Source organism: Trachypithecus francoisi, unplaced genomic scaffold, assembly GCF_009764315.1.
Source record: "Trachypithecus francoisi isolate TF-2019V2 unplaced genomic scaffold, Tfra_2.0 Lachesis_group1, whole genome shotgun sequence".
NCBI lineage: Eukaryota > Metazoa > Chordata > Mammalia > Primates > Cercopithecidae > Trachypithecus > Trachypithecus francoisi.
Genome location: NW_022681454.1, coordinates 76,574,780 through 76,595,544, shown reverse-complemented (window position 1 = coordinate 76,595,544; position 20,765 = coordinate 76,574,780). Strand labels below are relative to the sequence as shown.

The 20,765-nt window shown below is 40.3% G+C and overlaps 1 protein-coding gene across 1 annotated transcript in view; it reads left to right on the top strand.

The window, feature by feature from the left end:
* The window catches only part of THEGL (theg spermatid protein like), an 81,994-nt gene that overhangs the window by 57,987 nt on the left and 3,242 nt on the right, over positions 1-20,765 (top strand). The window contains exons 5-7 of the mRNA XM_033214587.1: positions 2,288-2,425; positions 8,549-8,663; positions 16,677-16,808. Of these exons, the coding sequence (XP_033070478.1) occupies positions 2,288-2,425; positions 8,549-8,663; positions 16,677-16,808 (385 nt within the window). The remainder of the gene's footprint in view (positions 1-2,287; positions 2,426-8,548; positions 8,664-16,676; positions 16,809-20,765) is intronic.

Here is a 20,765-nt window from a genome sequence, read left to right as displayed (position 1 = left end):
AAGACACTATCTCCAAAAAAAAAAAAAAAAAAAAATTGAGTACCTGCTCCGTTGCCAGCACTGTGAAACTTGGATGTGTGGATGACTCTGGGAGGAGGAGAGGCACACAAGGGCAGCAGCAGTACATTCTGTTAATATGCAGCATCTATAAGGAAGAGATATGCAAATATGAAATTAAAAATTAATATAAAAGTTGATTAATAGAATCATTTGAATAGTGCTTTGTGAATTATAAAATAACATACACTTCTCTTGTTTAGCCTTCATAAAACCATACATTGTTTATTTTCTCCATTTTATAGAACACCTATGTACTTTTAGGTGTTGGCAGCATAAGGCATAAGTATTACAGTCAGTACAGATTTTCCTGGCATTTGTTGGTTGCCATTCCCACCTGAGAGTATGTTGAGTAGCAGATTTGTCTTTGGTGTCTTCTTTTTTTTTTTTTTTTTTTGTATTTCTCACTCACTTCTTGGGCCTCTCCCCTCAGGTCTACTCTCCAAGCACATCTTGCCTTTGTGCCGCTCATTGGCTGCATAATCACCTTCTTCCCAACCACTGTGGCCCCCCCTTGCTTGAGTCTAAGGTCTCCGCAGTGTGCCCCATTGTTCAAAATCACACTTCCTTCTGTATCTCTAATTCCCAAACTGAACTGCCATTTCCTGCAAAAGTCTAATCCCAGGTAAGGGCTGGAGATTTCCTGCCTGTTTAAGCTAGGCCGTGCGTGTGTGTGTGTGTGTGTGTGTGTGTGTGTGTGTGTATAGGTGAGTCAGTGCAATCAGGCAATGGAGTCAGGGCTGGGCAGCCTCCAGCCCACCCAAAAGATGTGTGTGATGGTGTAGACAGGCCTCAAGACTGGGTGGTCACAAGCAAGGGGGATAAAGACTCACATGCAGATTAAGGCTTACAAGTCAGCCTAGATGTAAACGATATTTACAGCTGCAACCAGCAGACAGAGGCTTGGGCAGAGGGATGCAGATCTGTATCTGTGAATGTCCTAAAGAAACAGAGGTCCTTATAATAGAAGCAAAAGTGGGACTGCAATTTGAGTTAACATCAGGTCTGGGGGTAGTCAATGTCACTTCCTTTTCCACTGATGATATATTTTGTTAAGGAAAGATTGAAGGGTACAGTGGATAAGAAGAGCAATGGTGGCTGGGTGTGGTGGCTCATGCCTGTAATCCCAGCACTCTGGGAGGCTGAGACGGGAGCATCACTTGAGCACAGGCATGCAAGGCTAGCCTAGATAATATAGCAAGCCCCCATCACTACAAATATAAAAAGAAAGCCCAGCATGGTGATGCAAACTTGTAGTCCCACCTATCCAGGAGGCTGAGGCAGGAGCATTGCTTGAGCCCAGGAGTTTGAGGCTGCCATGAGCCATGATTGTGCCACTGCACTTCAACCTGGGCAACAGAGCAAGATCCTGCTTCTAAAAATAATAAATAAATAGACAAAAGAAGAACAATATTATTACTTATCCTAAAAAATCATAGTTAACAAGCCCCAGTAATGATTATTCTATGCACATCATCAAGTAGAATGTATTCCTAAACTCAGTTATCTAACAAGTATCAATACAATTCATCCTATAAAATAGAAATGTAAAACTTTTTATTTATATATAGATGCTAAAGGAAGTATTTGGTTTTAAAAGCAAATTTTCTCTTCATCTGTGTATCTTTTGGTCTATTTGGAAAATGTAATTGCCAGGCATGGTGGCTCATGCCTTTAATTCTAGCACTTTGGGAGGCTGAGACAGGAGTATTGCTTGAGCCCAGAAGTTCAAGACCAGCCTGGAGAACATAGTGAAACCCCATCTCTACAAAAGAATTTTTAAAAGTTGCTAGGCATAGAGGCACATGCCTGTGATCCCAGCTACTTGGGAGGCTGAGGTGGGAGGATCACTTGAGCCCAGGAGGTTGAGGCTGCAGTGAGCCGAGTATGACCCTCTCTCAATGAAAAAAAAGAAGATGTCGGCCAGGCACGGTGGCTCTCACCTGTAATCCCAGCACTTTGGGAGGCGGAGGCGGGTGGATCACAAGGTCGGGAGATCGAGACCATCCTGGCTAACACGTTGAAACCCCGTCTCTACTAAAAAAAAAATACAAAAACCTAGATGGGTATAACTATTTCTAAAGTAATTTCTCCTCACGTGGAAAACAGCTCATCAATAATAAACCGTCATACCTGCTCCCCTAGGCCTGGGGATCAATGTTGGAAAATACTATGATAATTTGAAATCATGCTTGTTTCATTTACTTCTTTTCTCTTCTACAACTTGCAGGGCTCAATATTACTACAGCTGTGGAAGAGAGTCTGTAATTTGGGAGATCACTCCTCCTGCGTTGTTTAGACAACCCTCCAAAAGGATCCAGAGGCTGTCACAGCCCAGTGGATTCAAAAGACAGTGTCTACTAAATAGGTAGAGTATCTTGAGAATCTCTGTAAATCCTAATCTAATTTGGCCAGATGTCTCAGTATTTTTTTTCTAGTTTTAGTGTGTGCAATTTCATGAGCTAAAAGTCCACTTGTGTTCCAAAGCATCAGGTAAAAGAATCAAATATTTGCAGCAATTGTAGGTAATGAGAAGATCATCTTCAGTAATTACATTTGGCTCAAATTGTGGTGAAACTAAAATTTATACTCAACCTTACCATTGTTAGCCAGTTGAAAGGAAATATGCAACTAAAACACCACAGGTTTTTGCAGTTTGTGGAATTTGTTCTCCTATATCTCTCTGACTTTGAGGATACTTTTTCTTCCTTTTGCTTTGAAGGCTGAATTTCTTCTAGTCTTTATAAGACCACTAGGTGGTACATTTTCCATGGGAGCTAAGATTGTGATATGGTTGTTGGAAAAACTAATTCAATGTTAGGTTGCATTAGTGGAAGATATACAGTGCACAGTTATGGAGAGCTGATAGTGCTACTGTGTGCTACTTTAGTCAGAACACACTGGGCATGTATGTGCAGTTGTGGATGTTATACCTTAAGAAATGATAATAAACTTGAGACTGTTCAGAAGGTGGGAAATGAGATATTGGGCTTCTGGAAACCATGTTGTGTGAAAAATAGTTAAGAGAAATGACATGTTTAGTTTAAAAAAGAGAATAAGAAAGTGGCGACAGCTGTGTTAAAATATTTAAAGGGTTGGCAACTGGAAGAGGAAGAAGAAGTGAACGTGAAATTACTTTATGTTAATCCTAGAACTAGAAGTAGAACTTTGACAGGGCAGCAGACGTCAGCTTAGTATAGGAAAATCTTTCTGACTAGCTATCAGATAATGGAAACTGTCCAGTAACGGAAGGTGAACAGGCATTCCACCCTAATCCCTGAAAGTTTTCAAGCCACACTGGAATTGTGACTTTACATGGATTTTAGAAAAGCTTCCTGCATTCAGAGAAAGGTTGAACTAGACAGCTTGAGTCTTTTCCGTCATAGAATACTGTTAAAGAAGGCACAATTCTTCCCACAAAGTTTCCTCAATTACTTATTTATCAATTCGTTCAATAAAATCTGCTGCATACCAAATACATAAAATTTGGTAGTTATGTATACACATAAATTTGGTAATGTGTCTATTGTTATAAACAAAGGAATACTTTATTGCCACTTCTTGAGAGACCTCAGTTTGATGTTACATGTAAATAAAATGCCCTTTAGTGTTAAAACATTTTGTATTTTTTTAAGTTTATATTTCCCTGCTTTTCTTTTTTTTTTTTTTTTTTTTTTGTGAGGCGAAGTCTCGCTCTGTCGCCTGGAGTGCAGTGGCCAGATCTCAGCTCACTGCAAGCTCCGCCTCTCGGGTTTACGCCATTCTCCTGCCTCAGCCTCCCGAGTAGCTGGGACTACAGGCGCCCGCCACCTTGCCCGGCTAGTTTTTGTATTTTTAGTAGAGACGGGGTTTCACCGTGTTAGCCAGGATGGTCTCGATCTCCTGACCTCGTGATCCGCCCGTCTCGGCCTCCCAAAGTGCTGGGATTACAGGCTTGAGCCACCGCGCCCGGCCTTCCCTGCTTTTCTAAGTAGACTTTTCTGCTGCTTGAACATACATGTAACCGTTGTTCATTGGCTTAAGCTCTTTATTATGAACATCAACTATTTTATAATACTTTAATATAGAAAACATCTCAGGAGCTGTTTAAGTATAAAGCCAAGATTTTCCTTAGGCTAAATGGTCTGACTTCCGTGCTTTCAAATTATGAGATGTTTGCTTCTCATAGTTATTTCTGTCATTTCTCTTTTTGTCAAGGGAATAGTCTCTAACCAACCACTTTTTAAATCTTCTGTGAATTGGAAACAGATCACCAAGCTTGTTATAATTATGTGAAGGAAAAAAGCAAGTGCTTAGTGAAGACACACAGGGCTGTCCAATAGATGACAGATATGAGCCTGGGCTTTGTGACATATCTTTTAGTTGATTAACTAAAGGAGCTCAACTGCATATTTGAGCAAGTAGAAGAAATAATCAGCAAACTTGAACACAGGTCAATTGAGATTATCAAGTCTGAGAAACAGAAAAGAAAAAGAATGTAGTAAAATGAACACATCTTCCGAGACTGTGTGACACTTTGAAGAGTATCAACGTAGCCGTAATGGAAATCCCATAGCAGAGGAGAGAGATCAAGGGGTGGGAGAAATATTTGAAGAAATAATGGCCCAAAATCTCCTAAATTTGATGAAAAATATTACACATCCATGAAACTCAACACACTCCAAATAGGATAAACTCAAAGAGATTCAGAACTTGACACATCATGATCAAACTGTTGATAGCCAAAGACAAAATCTTGAAAGCAGCAAGAGAAAAACAACTCATTGTATACAAATGATTTGCAATAAAGTTAAAAAGTGATTTCTTATCAGAAACCATGAAGGCCAGAAGGCAGTGGTATGCCATATTTAAAGCACTGAAGGATTGACCAGGTGTGGTGGCTCACACCTGTAATCCCAGTACTTTGGGAGACCAAGGTGGGTGGATCATCTGAAGTCAGGAGTTTGTGACCAGCCTGGCCAACATGGTAAAACCTCATCTTTACAAAAAATACAAAAATTAGCCAGAAGTGGTAGCTCATGCCTGTAATCCCAGCTACTCAGGAGGCTGAGTCACAAGAATAGACTGAAAGTAAAAAAATAGACACAAATAGGCTGAAAGTAAAAAAATGGAAAAAGATATACCGTGCACACCAACCAAAAAAGACCTGGATTGGCCAAACTGATATCAGACAATATAGACTTTACGACAAACATTGTTACTAGAGACAGAGAAAGGTCATTTTATATCATAAAAGAGTTAGTCCATTAAAAAGGGAGGTGGAGGTTGCAGTGAACAGAGATTGCGCCACTACACTCCAGCCTGAGCTAGAGAGTGAGACTCTGTCTCAGAATAAATACATAAATAAAATAAAGCACTGAAGGAAAAAGACTGTAAGCTAATAAAAGAATTTTTTAGCAAAATTATCCTTCATAACTGAAGGGGAAATTACAGCATTCCCAGATAAGCAAATATTGAGAGAATTCATTGCCGGCAGACCTGCTTTATGAGAAATAATAAAGAAAGTCCTTCAGGCTAAAGTGAAAGGACAGTTAGCCTAGGCAGTATAGTGAGATCTCATCTCTACTAAAAATAAAAAATTTAGTGGGGTGTAGAGGTGAATGCCTGTGGTCCCAGCTACTCGGGAGGCTGAGGCAGAAGAAATTGCTTGAGCCTGGGAGGTTGAAGCTGCATTGACTGTGTTACTGCATTCCTGCCTGGGTGACAGAGTGAGACCATGTCTCAAAAAAAACAAAAAAAGACATTTGACAGTAACTCAGATCCAAATAAAGGGCACAAAAAGAGTTAACTTCATAGGTAAATATAGAATGTAGCACATTTTATATAGTACATTATAATTACATTAAAATGAAAATATGTATATATTTTTGTTTGTACCTCTTTTTCTTCAACCTGACATAAAAGACAACTGCCTAAAGCAGTAACTTTTTTTTCTTTTTTTTTTTTTTTGAGACAGAGTCTTGCTCTGTCACCCAGGCTGGAGTGCAGTGGCGCGATCTTGGCTCACTACAAGCTCCCCTCCCGTGTTCACACCGTTCTTTTGCCTCAGCCTCCCAAGTAGCTGGGACTACAGGTGCCTGCCACCACGCCTGGCTAATTTTTTTTTTTTTTTTTTTTTGCATTTTCAGTAGAGATGGGGTTTCACCATGTTAGCCAGAATGGTCTTGATCTCCTGACCTTGTGATTTGCCCGCCTCGGCCTCCCAAGATGTCTGGATTACAGGCGTGAGCCATGGCACCCAGCCAAAAGTAACTTTTATGCATTAAAGGACACTACCAAGAGAGTGAAAAGACAACCCACAAAATAGGAGAAAATTTTTGAAAACTATATATCTGATCAGGGACTAATATTCAAAATATATAAAAATAATCCTGAAAACTGTATGATAAAAGACAACCCAATTTTTTAAATGGGCAAAGGATTTAAATAGACATTTACCCAGAAAAGATATACAAATAGACAAGAAGCATATGAAAAGATGCTGAGCATCATTTGCCTTCCTGGAAATGCAAATTAAAATCACAATGAGATACCACTTCACACTTACAAGAATGTCAAGGATGATGATAAGAAATAATAAATCAACAAAACAATAACATATCGTTGAGGATGTGGAAAAATTGAAACCCTTATACATTTCTGGTGGGAATGTGGAATACTGCAACTGATAAAGAAAACAGTTTTTCAGTGCCTCAAAATGTTAAATATGGAGTTACTATATGAGTCAGCAATTAGACTCCTAGACATGTACTCAAGATAATTAAAAACATACGTTCACACAAAACTGGTACACAAATATTCCTAGCAGCATTATTCATAATAGCCAAAAACTGGCAGCAATTCAAATGTTCATCAATGGATGATGAATAGATAAACAAAATGTGGCAATCATAAAATGGAATATTATTCAGCCATAAAAAAGAAAGTATTGATATATGAATCTTCTAAACATGCTAAGTGAAGGAAGGCAGACACAAAAGGCTACATATTTGTATGAGTCTATTTGTTTGAAATTCCTGGCCTGGTGCAGTGGCTCACACCTGTAATTCCAGCACTTTGGGAGGCTGAGGTGGGCAGATCACTTGAGGTCAGGAGTTCGAGAACAGCCTGGCCAACATGGTGAAACCCCATCTCTACTAAAAAATACAAAAATTAGCCAGGCATGGTGGTGTGTGCCTGTAATCCGAGCTACTTGGGAGGCTGAGGCAGAAGAATCTCTTGAACCCAGGAGGCGGAGGTTGCAGTGAGCCCAGATAGTGCTACTGCACTCCAGCCTGGGTGACGGAACAAGACTCCATCTGAAAAAAAAAAAAGAAATTCCAGAATAGGCCAATCCATAGATCCAAATCCATAGAGACTGAAAGTAGATTATTGGTTCCCAGGATTCTGAAATTAGATAGTGGTGATGGTTGCATATCTTTGTGAATATTTTAGAAACCACTGAATTGTATACTTTAAAAGGGTAAATTTTATGGTATGTTGATTGTATCTCATCAAAAAACAAAACCCAAACTAATAGCCTACCCCTGGAGAGTAATCATGTTTTTATTTGAGAAAATACATTTTCCATATTAGGCTTGTAAGTTTGTCATTTAATTGGTAGGTTTTTGATTAGGGAAAGAAATATGTGGGGAACAGCCTATGAAAATTGGCCAAGTGGCTGGCAATTATGACCAGCACTATCTCAAATCATACTGCAGAGGAGACTGACCATTGCAGAGGGTGACTGGAATTTTTATTTCAGAGATTTAAGAGGAGGAATTGGTATAAAATGAAGTGTTTTTCATAATGCAGGTCACAACTCATTCATAACAGATCATAAAATCAGTTCCAGTTTCTTTCATAATGAAATTAAATTAAAATTTTAAAATTGGAATGCATTGTGTAGGGTATTATTTCATAATAATTTTCGTTTCAGATACACAAACACACATTTGCATGTACTGTATCACAATATAAAATATACTTTTTTTTTTTTTGAGACTGGGGTCTCTCTTTGTCACCCAGGCTGGAGTGCAGCAGTGCAATCTTGGCTCACTGTAGCCTTGACCTCTTGGGCTCAAGTGATCCTCCCGCCTCAGCCTTGCAAGTAGCTGGGACTACAGGTACATGCCACCACACCTGGCTAATTTTTTAATTTTTGTAGAGACAGGATCTCACCGTGTTTGCCTGACTGGTCTCAAACTCTAGGCCTCAAACAATCCTCCCACCTCCACCTCTCAAGGCAGAGGGATTACAAACATGTTGGGATGTCTGTTGGGATTACAGACATGAGCCACTGTGCTGGCAAAAATGTACTTCTTACTGTGGATCAGAGTAAAAAAATTTTAAGAAACACTAATCTGATAGAAAGAGCATGACTGTGGGATAGATGTTGCTAAGATAGAAGCAGTGTATATAATTGATTAGAAGTTGATCGTAGCAATGGAAAATCCAATTGTTGTTTCTCCATCCAATAGCTGTAATATTTCATGTTTCCATTTGCATATAGACCCTTCAGTGATAACTCAGCAAGAGATTCTCTTCGAATCTCTGATCCTTCTCCCCGGATATTACAACTCTCAGTAGCCAAAGGCACAGACCCAAACTATCATCCTTCAAAAAAAGTAAGTGTGCCCATGTGGAAGAAACAGTTTCTGATTGACTTGTAACATGCTACCTACCCTCTTTTTCTAGATATGTTTTCCTTTCTTCCTACTTATTTTTCCCTCTTATCAAATGAACTTTTCTGACTCTTTCCTCCATGCCTAAGGTATCAGTCAGGATTGGGTCAGAGAAGCAGAACCACTATGGGTGATGTAGAATACAGGATTTATTATAGGGATTAGCCCTTCAGCAATTGTGGGAACTGGTGGAGAAGCCTGTGGAAGCCTGTTATGGCAGCTGGGACTTGAGTCTGGTTATACATCTAGAAGCAATGAGCTATAATAGGGGCAAGTCAGCAGTTCCCTGGAATATGTCTATGATAGGGGAAGCCTCTATGGGGTCTTTAGGCAAGGAGGGTCTAACCTCTTCAGATGGAGGAAAGATTGATTCTAATAGCAAGGGAGGCTCAGCAGTATTTTGGTGTTTAAAGTCCCCAGCTTCACTGGAATCTGCCCATATATCCCCATTCCAATGTTCAAGGCCCCACTCTTTTCCAATCATTGCCCTTAACTTTAACATAAAAGACCGTTCAAATTTGGAAATTCAATTTTCACTGTAATTCACCCACTCACAAAATAGATTCTGGGTCTGGTTTTCAGAATGTTCAGCCCTATGCAGTTAGAAGACAAGGCTTTCAAAATTTTAGGGAAGTCATAGAAGCTTTCTGATTCTGTATGTGGACATTACCGTGGAATTTTATTTTTTAATTTTTTTAAGACAAGGTCCCACTCTGTCACCCAGGCTGGAATGCAGTCATGTGATCACAGCTCACTGCAGCTTTGACCTTCCAGGCTCAAGTGATCCTCCTACCCTGGCCTGAAAAGTTGGGACCACAGGTGCATGCCACCACAATCAGCTGATTTTTACATTTTTTGTAGAGACAAAGTTTCCTTATGTTGTTCAGGCTGGTCTTGAACTCCTAGGCTCAAGTGATTCTCCCACCTTGACCTCCCAAAATGCTGGGATTACAGGTGTGAGCCACTGTGCCTGTCCTACAGTTGTATTTTAAAGGCCTGAGATTACCATTTTCTTTTCTCAGGTTCTTCAGTTCACTTAGAAGCAACCAAGCAATCCTACTGTACTTATTTATTTCACTAAAATGTTTGCTTGCAGCAGCTGCTTCATCACCCAAAGCCTTTCTTTCTGTTTTGCCACTGCATGCCATGGACTACAGTGTATTTTTTTTCACCACTAGCAATAGGATCATTAATGCCTTTAAATCTAATCAGTTTGGAAAACAAACTCCAGATAATCTAAAACCAATACAGAGAACCCAGCCTTAAAGTTCTCATCTAGGTGTCTGTTGCTTTATGCCAAACCATCCCCAAACTTAGTGGCATAAAACAACAATGATTTTATTATGCTCAAGGATTTTATGACTGAGAAATTCTGACTGGGCAAGCAGGTATGGCTCTTCTCTGCTCCATGATGTCTAGGGCCTCAGCTGGGAAATCTGTAATGCCTTGGGTGTCTGAAATGGTGGGGGACTGGAATCATCTGGAGGCTCCTTTACACTTGTCTTAGTCAGCTTGGGCTGCTGTAACCTAAAACCATCGTCTAAGTAAATTAAACAAAAGACATTTATTACTAACAGTTCTGGAGCCTGGGAAGTCCAAGATTAAGATACTGGCATATTCTCTTCTTGGTGAGGGCCCACTCCTTGACTTGCAGACAACCACGATTTTGCTGTATACTCACATGACCTCTTCTTTGTAGGTTCTCAGAGAGAAAGAGAGAAAGATCTCTGGTCTCTCTTCCTTTTCTTATAATGACACTAACCCTATTATGGGGGCTCCAGTCTCATGACTTCATCCAAATCTAATTACTACCCAAAGCACCCCACCTCCTAATTCAATCACTGGGGATTTGGGCTTCAACATGTGAATTTCAGAGGGACACAAACAGTCAGTCCACAATAATACCTGTGTGTGGTGCCCAGGCTGGGATAACCTAAAAGCTAGATAGACTCAGTTGAGAATATCTATAGGAGTTCCTTCATATGGTCTCTCCATGTGGCTTAGACCTTGTCATGAGAGCTGTTCTGAGAAGGAATATACTAATATGGAGTATCTCGAGGGTGAATATTTCAAGAGAACAAGTGGAAGCTGCATGGTTTTTATGGCTTGACCTTAGAAGTCACATAACGTTATAGTAGACATGCTCTGTTTATTGATGTAGTTACAAGTCTGGCCAGATTCAAGGGATCAGGAACACAAACCCCACCTCTCAAATGAGAGAAGTGTCAAAGAATTTGTAGGCACTTAAAAAAAACTGCCACACCCAATGATGTAAGCTTTTCCATATACTTTTATATGCAGAAAAGACTGTTTAGAGGTATGCTATAAATAATCAATAGTCTTATTTTTAAATTTTCAAATTTAAAAGTTGATTTTTCTTAGGCTTGGCTTGCAAGTTTTATTATTTTATTTATAATTCCAGCAGTTTGTAACAATTAATTTTAAGAGCCCTAAATATTCTTTTTTACATAGCTGCCCCTAAAATGTTTATTTTATAAATTTACCTTTTACACTTTATTTTCATTCAACTTACTCATTTTACAGTGCATAAAACAATTGTGCTTTATCCATTCTTCCTTGGTCCATTGATTGACTGATTGATTGATTGATTTCTTCATTCAACATTTTTCTTTTTTTGTGATTTTTCCATAAGTTATTGAGGTACAGGTGGTATTTGGTTACATGAGTAAGTTCTTTAGTGGTGATTTGTGAGATTTTGGTGCACCCATCACCCGAGCAGTATACACTGCACCATATTTGTAGTCTTTTATCCATCACCCCCCTCCCACTGTTCCCCCCAAGTCCCCAAAGTCCATTGTATCATTCTTATGCCTTTGTGTCCTCATAGCTTAGCTCCTACGTATCAGTGAGAACATACAATGTTTGGTTTTTCATTCTTGAGTTACTTTACTTAGAATAATAGTCTCCAGTTTCATCCAGGTCACTGCAAATGCTGTCAATTCATTCCTTTTTATGGCTGAGTAGTATTCCATCCTATACATATACCACAGTTTCTTCATCCACTCATTGATTGATGGGCATTTGGGTTGGTTCCATGATTTTTCAATTCTGAATCGTGCTGCTGAAAACGTGCATGTGCAAGTATCTTTTTCAAATAAGGACTTCTTTTCCTCTGGGTAAATACCCAGCAGTGGGATTGCTGGATCAAATGGTAGTTCTACTTTTAGTTCTTTAAGAAATGTCCACACTGTTTTCCACAGTGGCTGTACTGGTTTACATTCCCACCAGCAATGTAGAAGTGTTCCCTGATCACTGCATCCACACCAACATCTGCTGTTTTTTGATTTTTTGATTATGGCCATTTTTTCAGGAGTAAGCTGGTATCGCATTGTAGTTTTGATTTGCATTTCCTTGGTCATTAGCAATGTTGAGCATTTTTTCATATGTTTGTTGGTCATTTGTATATCTTCTTTTGAGAATTATCTGTTCATGTCCTTAACCCACCTTTTAATGGGATTGTTTGTTTAATTCTTACTGATTTGAGTTCGTTGTAGATTCTGGATATTAGTCCTTTGTCAGATGTATAGATTGTGAAGATTTTCTCCCACTCTGTGGGTTGTCTCTTTACTCTGCTGACTGCTCTTTTGCTGTGCAAAAGCTCTTTAGTTTAATTAAGTCCCAGCTATTTATCTTTGTTTTTATTGCATTTGCTTTTGAGTTCTTGGTCATGAAATCCCTGCCTAAGCCAATGTCTAGAAGGGTTTTTCCAGTGTCATCTTCTAGAATTTTTCTTTTTTTTTGAGACGGAGTTTCGCTCTTGTTGCCCAGACTGGAGTGCAATGGTGCGATCTTGGCTCACTGCAACCTCTGCCTTCCAGGTTCAAGCGATTCTCCTTCCTCAGCCTCCCAAGTAACTGGGATTACAGGCATGCACCACCACACCAGGCTAATTTTGTATTTTTAGTAGAGATGGGGTTTCTCCATATGGGTTAGGCTGGTCTCAAACTCCCAACCTCAGGTGATCCGCCCATGTCAGCATCCCAAAGTGCTAGGATTACAGGGGTGAGCCACCGTGTCTGGCCATCTTCTAGAAATTTTATAGTTTCAGGTCTTAGGTTTAAGTCCTTAATCCATCTTGAGTTGATTTTTGTATAAGGTGAGAGATGAGGACCCAGTTTCATTCTCCTACTTTTGGCTAGCCAATTATCCCAGTACCATTTGTTGAATAGGGTGTCCTTTCCCCACTTTATGCTTTTGTTTGCTTTGTCAAAGATCAGTTGGCTGCAAGTATTTGGGCTTATTTCTGGGTTCTCTACTCTTTTCCATTGGTCTATGTGCCTATTTTTTTTTTTTCTTTTTTTTCTTTTTTTGAAACGGAGTCTTGCTCTGTCGCCCAGGCTGGAGTGCAGTGGCACAATCTCAGCTCACTACAATCTCTGCCTCCCAGGTTCAAGTGATTCTCCTGCTTCAGCCTCCCGAGTAGTTGGGATTACAGGCACCCACCACCACACCTGGCTAATTTTTGTATTTTTAGTTGAGACAGAGTTTCACCGTGTTGGCCAGGCTGGTCTCGAACTCCTGACCTCAAGTGATCCGACCACCTCGGCCTTCCAAAGTGCTGGGATTACAGGTGTGAGCCACTGTGCCCGGCCTGTGTGCCTATTTTTATACTAGCACTGTACTGTTTTGGTGACTATGGCCTTATAGTATAGTTTGAAATCAGGTAGTGTGAGGCCTCCAGATTTGTTCTTTTTGCTTAGTCTTGCTTTGGCTATTCAGGCTCTTTTTGGTTCCATATGAATTTTAGAATTGTTTTTTCTAATTTTGTGAAGAATGCTGGTGGTATTTTGATGGGGATTGCATTGAATTTGTAGACTGCTTTTGGCGGTATGGTCGTTTTCACAATATTGATTCTACCCATCCATGAGCATGGGATGTGTTTCCATTTGTTTGTATCATCTATGATTTCTTTCAGTAGTGTTTTGTAGTTTTCCTTGTAGAGGTCTTTTGACTCCTTGGTTAAGTATATTTCTAAGGGTTTGTTGTTGTTGTTGTTGTTGTTGTTTGGGTTTTTTTGTTGTTTTTGTGTGTGTGTGTTTTTATTTTTTATTTTATTTACTTTTGTTTTTTGCAGCCATTGTAAAAGTGGTGGAGTTCGTGATTTGTTTCTCTGGTTGGTCACTGTTGGTGCATAGAAGAGCTACTACTGATTGGTATACATTAATCTTATATCTGGAAACTTTGCCAAATTCTTTTAGTAGTTCTAGGAGCTTTCTGGAGGAGTCTTTAGGGTTTTCAAGGTAAATGATCATGTCGTGCAAACAGTAACAGTTTGACTTCCCCTTTACTGATTTGGATATCCTTTATTTCTTTCTCTTGCCTGATTGCTTTGGCTGGGACTTCCAGGACTATGTTGAAGAGGAGTGGTGAGAGTGGGCCTCCTTGTCTTGTTTCCGTTCTCAGAGAGCTTTCAACTTTTCCCCATTCAGGATTATGTTGGCTGTGGGTTTGTCATAGAGGGCTCTTACTACATTAAGTTATGTCCCTTGTTTGCCGATTTTGCTGAGAGTTTGCTGGATTTTGGAGAGTTTGTCAAATGCTTTTTCTGCATCTATTGAGATGATCATGTGATTTTGTTTTTAATTCTCATTGTGTGATGTATCACATTTATTGACTTGTGTGTGTTAAACCACCTCTTGCATCCCTGGTGTGAAAACTAGATATTAAGTGCAAAATTATGCATGGCTAAAAGGTTCATTCAATGTGCAAGATAAGCAAATAGATTGTAAGGTAATGGAGTATAAAAAGTTCATTCACATAGTTTCAAGTGGTACTTTTTGCAGCTACCATTTAAGAAACTAGCATTTTTCAAGTCATAGTATCAAGGAAGAATATCTATAGTTATTTGAAAAGACTCTTGGGCTCAATCCATCCTCCTTGCCTCAGCCTCCCAAACTGCTGATGTCATAGGCATGATCCACCACACCCAGTCTTATGGTTCTTTCTAAGTTGAAAATTACATTAAGGAAAGGAACTGTATCTTATTATTCCTTGTTGTATCTTACATACTATAATTGACTAAGAAATGTTTGTTTAATAAATTGAATAAGTAAATGATTAAGTCTTTTTAGATCGTAAGCTTTAATTGAAAGCAATGGTTGCCATATATTTCTTTCATTTTCCCAGAGCCTGAGAGGAAAGCTTTATTCATGCTTAAAAATGCTTAAAATGCTTAATTAGTACTTTGTTGTGTTGTACAAAGAGGTAGGATCTTCAGTTTGAATGTTCTCTACCTCTTACTACGTAAACTTAAATGAATTAATGAATCTCATAATACCTTGGTTTCTGTCTTAGAGAATTAGAAATAAAAATGATGCCCGAGATGAGGAATAAATGATTCATTTTGATTTGTGTCCCCACCCAAATCTCATGTATAATTATAATCCCCAGTATTGGAGGAGGGGCCTAGTGGGAGGTAATTGGATCATGAGGGTGGATTTCCCCCTTGCTGTTCTTGTGATAGTGAGTTCTCAGGAGACTTGGTTGTTAAAAGTGTGTTGCACCTTCCCCTTTGCTCTCTCCTGTTCCCACCATGTAAGATGTGTTTCCCCTTTGCCCTTCCACCAGGATTGTAAATTTCCTGAGGCCTCCCCAGCCATGCTACCTGTACATCCTGCAGAACCATGAGCCAACAAGCCCTCTTTTCTTTACAAATTACCCCATCTCAGGTAGGTCTTTATAGCAATACAAGGATAGACTAATACACAAAACATGTGTATTATCATCATCATAATCTTCATCATCAATTAAATAGCACAAGAAGGAATATGACTAATACACAAAACATGTAAAATTTGACTAATACACAAGACTAATACACGAAACATGTGAAACACCATCACTGTTAGTATCACCATCATCATCATCATCAATTAAACAGCACAGGAAGGAATTTTAACCCGCAGTTAAAGCCCCATTTTATTTCCAGTTATTGATTATATTTTCCTTCAAAGTTTTATGGTAAGCTTTGATTTTGAATACAAGTAATTTAAATAGAAGACCATGTAATTTGGACAAATTTCCACAATTCAGATAGTGAAGAATAACTTGGGAGTCTAGTGGGGAGATGTGTGGTTCTGCTTTTCTTCTTATTAGCTTTGGCTTCTTTTTCTTATCTAGTCCAATTAGAAGGGAGACACTTAAATTCACTTTAAGCATGGTGATTTGTGATAATATAAGCCCCAATTCCCAAAGGGCAAAAATAATTAAGAACAAAGCTAAGTCACCCTTTATAGCAGGGATCCCCAATCCCCAGGCTGTGGACCAATACCAGTCCATGGCCTGTTAGGAATCAGGCAGCACAGCAGGAGGTGAGCAGGAGGGTTTACTCATTACTACCTGAGTTCCACCTCCTGTCAGATCAGCAGTGGCATTAGATTCTCATAGGAGCATGAACCCTATTGTTAACTGTGCATGCAAAGGGTCTAGGTTGTGCTCTCCTTATGATAATGTAATGGCTGATTATCCAAGTTGGAACAGTTTTATCCCCAAACCATCCTTTTTCCAACACTGTCCATGGAAAAATTGTCTTCCATGAAACTGGTCCCTCCCTGGTGTCCAAAAGGTTGGGGACCACTGCTTTATAGTATTCTCATTTGGTGGGGCTGGGCCTGGCCTCCTGGCTGAGTTTATCAGTCCACAAATCAGCATTACCATTTATCTCTGAATCAGTATGTAACATTATTTGCTATTGCCTCAATGTCTTTAGTTTAACAGTTAAGTTCTTGAAAAGCCACGTTGGAATCCATGCAACCTAGTTAGAGAAAGATAGAAATTGATCCTTTCAACTGTGACTATAGGTTACTGCAAGATTCTCACCCTTTCTACTGGAGTGTTGAGAAGTCTGGCCCAGAGGTCAAATCATACTTCGTAATCTTGAACTAGATAGTGTTTAGTATTTGATGCTTACAAGTACTGTTTTATTTTTTCCTCTAGATGCAAACCAAGATTTCACTTTCTACCCTGAGTGCGATTGCAACTCCAAGAATTGTAGACCTCGCCCACCCAAGGATCAAGTTAGAGGGTCTGTGCTATGAAAGACGAAGAAGTGAACTGCCCATCCGTCCTGTAAGCCATCACTGCCTTGGTATCCTTCAGCTCCCTTTCTGGCTGCTCCTAGGGTGCTATTTTACCTCTACAGGGCATAGCCCAAAGTCACTGGAAAAGAGAATCTGGGAAGAGTGGTCTGTGGTGGGAAGAGAGACCTAGCTACATGATAGGGAGAAGGGGAACAGAGTAGAGCACCAAGAGCATGGGCTTTGGAGTTCAGTTTTGGAGCTGGGTTCAAATCGCAGCCTCGTCACTCCAAGCTCTATGATGTTGGGACAACCTTCCTGAGCCTTATTCATTCAACAAATATTTGGATGCGTACTGTGAGCAAGGCAGTGATCCCAGTGAATAACTTGGAGCTCTATGCTAATCAGGGGAGACAAACAATAAATTAGTCAATAGATAATGTCAGATCATGCTAAATGCTATGAAGAAAATGACATAGAAAATGAATGACTATGGGGTGGGGTGGTAAGATACTTTGCCTGTGGTAGTCAGTGAAGGTCTCTCTAAGGAAGGAACATTTGAGCTGAAACCTGACTGATAAGGAGTTAACCAAGTGAAGATCTAGAAGAATATTCCAGTAAAGGGAAGATTACATGCCAAAATACTAAACTTGGGATGCACTTGAAGTTGGGTAGAACAAGGTGAGCTAGGGAATTCTAGAGATAGCCATCCTCACTGATACGTCTGCTGTGTTGAGCAGTAACAGGTAAGTCATGGCACTCAGCACAGAGCCTGGAACCTTCGATGGCTTCCCTCCTTCTTCATCCTTGACATTCCCCACCGTCAATTGCAGTGCCAACTTGGTGCCCTATTCCAGTTGGGTTTTCAAAAAATATCTAATGATCCTGTTGCCAGAAGAGGTGGGACCAGTTTCACCCTGTTTCAAGGAAACTGAGGATTTGATATGGAATTCTATTAGGAAAGAAAACCATTCTGGGAATCAGAAACCCTTGGAAGAGTGTCTTAAGTTTACTGAAGTGACTTGTGACTGTCAGGCAAATGTCTTTATTCTCAGTTTTTTGGTATGTAAAAATGGAAGTAAGGCAGATCTTTCTGTAATTGCTAGGATTGCTTGGGTTTGTTTTATTTTTTAAGGTCTTCAGAAAAAAGGAACACCACTGCAGAAAATCATAGTCTTAGAACCTGAAACAAATCTGCACCAGTGCAATGCAGAACACTTCCAAGACTACTGAGAGTGATGTTAGCTGTCCACCCTAATTATTTTGTTGTGTGTGTGTGTGTATTTAGACAATGTTTTGCTCTGTCATCCAGGCTGAAGTGCAGCGGCATGATCATAGCTCACTGCAGCTTCAACGTGCTGGGCTTAAGTGATCCTCCCACCTCAGCCACCTGAGCAGCTGTGACTACAGGCTTGTGCCACCACACCCAAGTTTTTAAAATTTTTTGTAGAGACAGGGGTCTCACTATGTTGCCCAGGCCGGTCTGGAACCCCTGAGCTCAAGTGATCCTTGTGCCTCAACCTCCCAAAGTGCTAGGATTATAGGTGTGAGCCATCATGCCTAGCCCCACTCTAATTCTTTTGAGTGAGCATTTAAAAGAGAATAGTAGATGTCATCCTAGATATTTTACCAATAAAGCAACATAACGGAAAGACAATCTGGTAGATGTGGTTTTCAAAGTAAGACCAAAAGGAGTCAGTCAATATATGTTTATTCAGCACCAACTATGTGCCAGAGCCAATTTTAGCTTTCAGCAAACAAGTAATTCCCCTTGAGCAGCTTATATTCTAATGGGGAGAAATACAGACAAAGTGAAATAACAAAGTGATAAATGAGCTGACGTGGGTGTTGACATGTGCTATGAAGAAGATTAAGTAAGTCCTGCAGAAGAGGGTAATTAGGCTGACTTGTCTTGGCTGGTCAGGGAAGACTTCCTTGAAAAATGTGATATATGAGTCTAGAGACTTCAGTGAGGGAGAGGCAGCCAAGCTAAGGCTGAGGGAAGTTTTTTTTAAGGAGAACTAGCAAGTGCAAAGGTCTGGAGATGGAAGGAGCTGGTCCAGGGGGCTGTGTGGCTGGAATCACAGGGATAAAAGGGAGGAGGGGAGGAAGATGAGGTCAGAGGGCAGATCATGTAGGGCCTTGTAGGTCACAGAAGGAGCCTAAGTGATATGGTCTGGCTCTGTGTCCCCACTCAAACCTCACCTTGAATTGTAATAATCCCACATGTCAAGGGAAGGACCAGGTGGAGATAATTGAATCATTGGGTTGGTTTCCCCCATGCTGTTTTCCTGATAGAGAGTGAGTTCTCATGAGATCTGATGGTTTTATAAGGGGCTTCCCCCTTCACTGGGCTCTCATGCTCTCTTGCCCGCCACCATATAAGATGTGCCTTTGCTCTTCCTTTGCCTTCCGCCATGATGGTAAGGCCTCCTCCCAGCCACTCCCCATTAAACCTCTTTTTCTTAAGAAATTACCCCATTTCAGATATTTCTTCATAGCCGTATGAAAATAGAATACACTAAGTGGGTATATGTATGTATGTGTATATATATATATATTTTTTTTTTGAGACCGGATCTGACTCTCACCCAGGCTGGAGAGCAGTGGTGCTATCACAGCTTATTGTAGCCTCAACCTCGCTGGGCTCAAGTGATCTCCCACCTCAGCCTCCTGAGTAGCTGTGACCACAGACATGCACCACCATGCCCAGCTAATTTTTTTTGCTCACAATTATTATTTTTTCTTATTTTTAAATTTTTTTCATTTTAAGTGCCAGGATACATGTGCGGAATGTGCAGATTTGTTACATAGGTATACATGTGCCATGGTGGTTCACTGCACCTATCGACCTGTCACCTAGGTTTTAAGCCCCACATGCATTAGCTATTTGTCCTAATGCTCTCCCTCCCCTTACACACCTCCTGCCCCTGACAGGCCCTGGTGTATGTTGTCCCCCTCTCTGTGTCCATGTGTTCTCACTGTTCAACTCCTACTTATGAGTGAGAACATGCAGTGTTTGGTTTTCTGTTCCTGTGTTAGTTTGCTGAGGATGATGGCTTCTAGCTCCATCCATATCCTTGCAAAAGATATGATGTCATTCTTTTTTATGGCTTCATAGTATTCCATAGTGTGTATGTACCACATTTTCTTTAGCCAGTCTATCATTGATGAGCATTTGGATTGGTTCCAGGTATTTGCTATTGTGAATAGTGCTGCAGACACTTCTCAAAAGAAGACATTTATGTGGCCAACAAACATATGAAAAAAAACTCAACATCACTGATCATTAGAGAGATGCAAATCAAAACTGCAATCTCACACCAGTCAGAATGGTGATTATTAAAAAGTCAAGAAACAACAGATGCTGGCAAGGCTGTGGAGAAATAGGAATGCTTTTACAGTGTTGGTGGGAATGTAAACCAGCTAATTTTTGTTTTCTTTCTCTTTTTTTTTTTTTCGAGATGGGGTTTTGCCATTTTGCCCAGGCTAGTCTTGAACTCCTGGGCTCAAATGATCTGCTCACCTCAGTCTCCCAAAGTTCTGGGATTGATTATAGGCAGAAGTCATTGTGCTTGGCTGAGCCTAAGTATTATTTTTAGCAAAATGGGAAGCAATAGGATGGGTTTATTTATTTATTTATTTATTTATTTGAGACAGAGTCTCACTCTGTTGCCAGGCTGGAGTGCAGTGGTGCGATCTTGGCTCACTGCAACCTCCGACTCTCTGGTTCAAGCGATTCTCCTGCCTCGGCCTCCTGAGTAGCTGGGATTACAGGCACATGCCACCATGCCCAGCTAATTTTTGAATTTTTAGTACAGACGGGGTTTCACCATGTTGGTCAGGCTGGTCTCGGACTCCTGACCTCATGATCCACCAGCCCTGGCCTCCCAAAGTGCTAGGATTACAGGCATCAGCCAACACACCCGGCCCAGGATGGGTTTAAAGCCTGGTAGTGACATGATCTGATTTGGGCTTTAGAAAGTACTTAGCTCATGAAGTTGTTGTG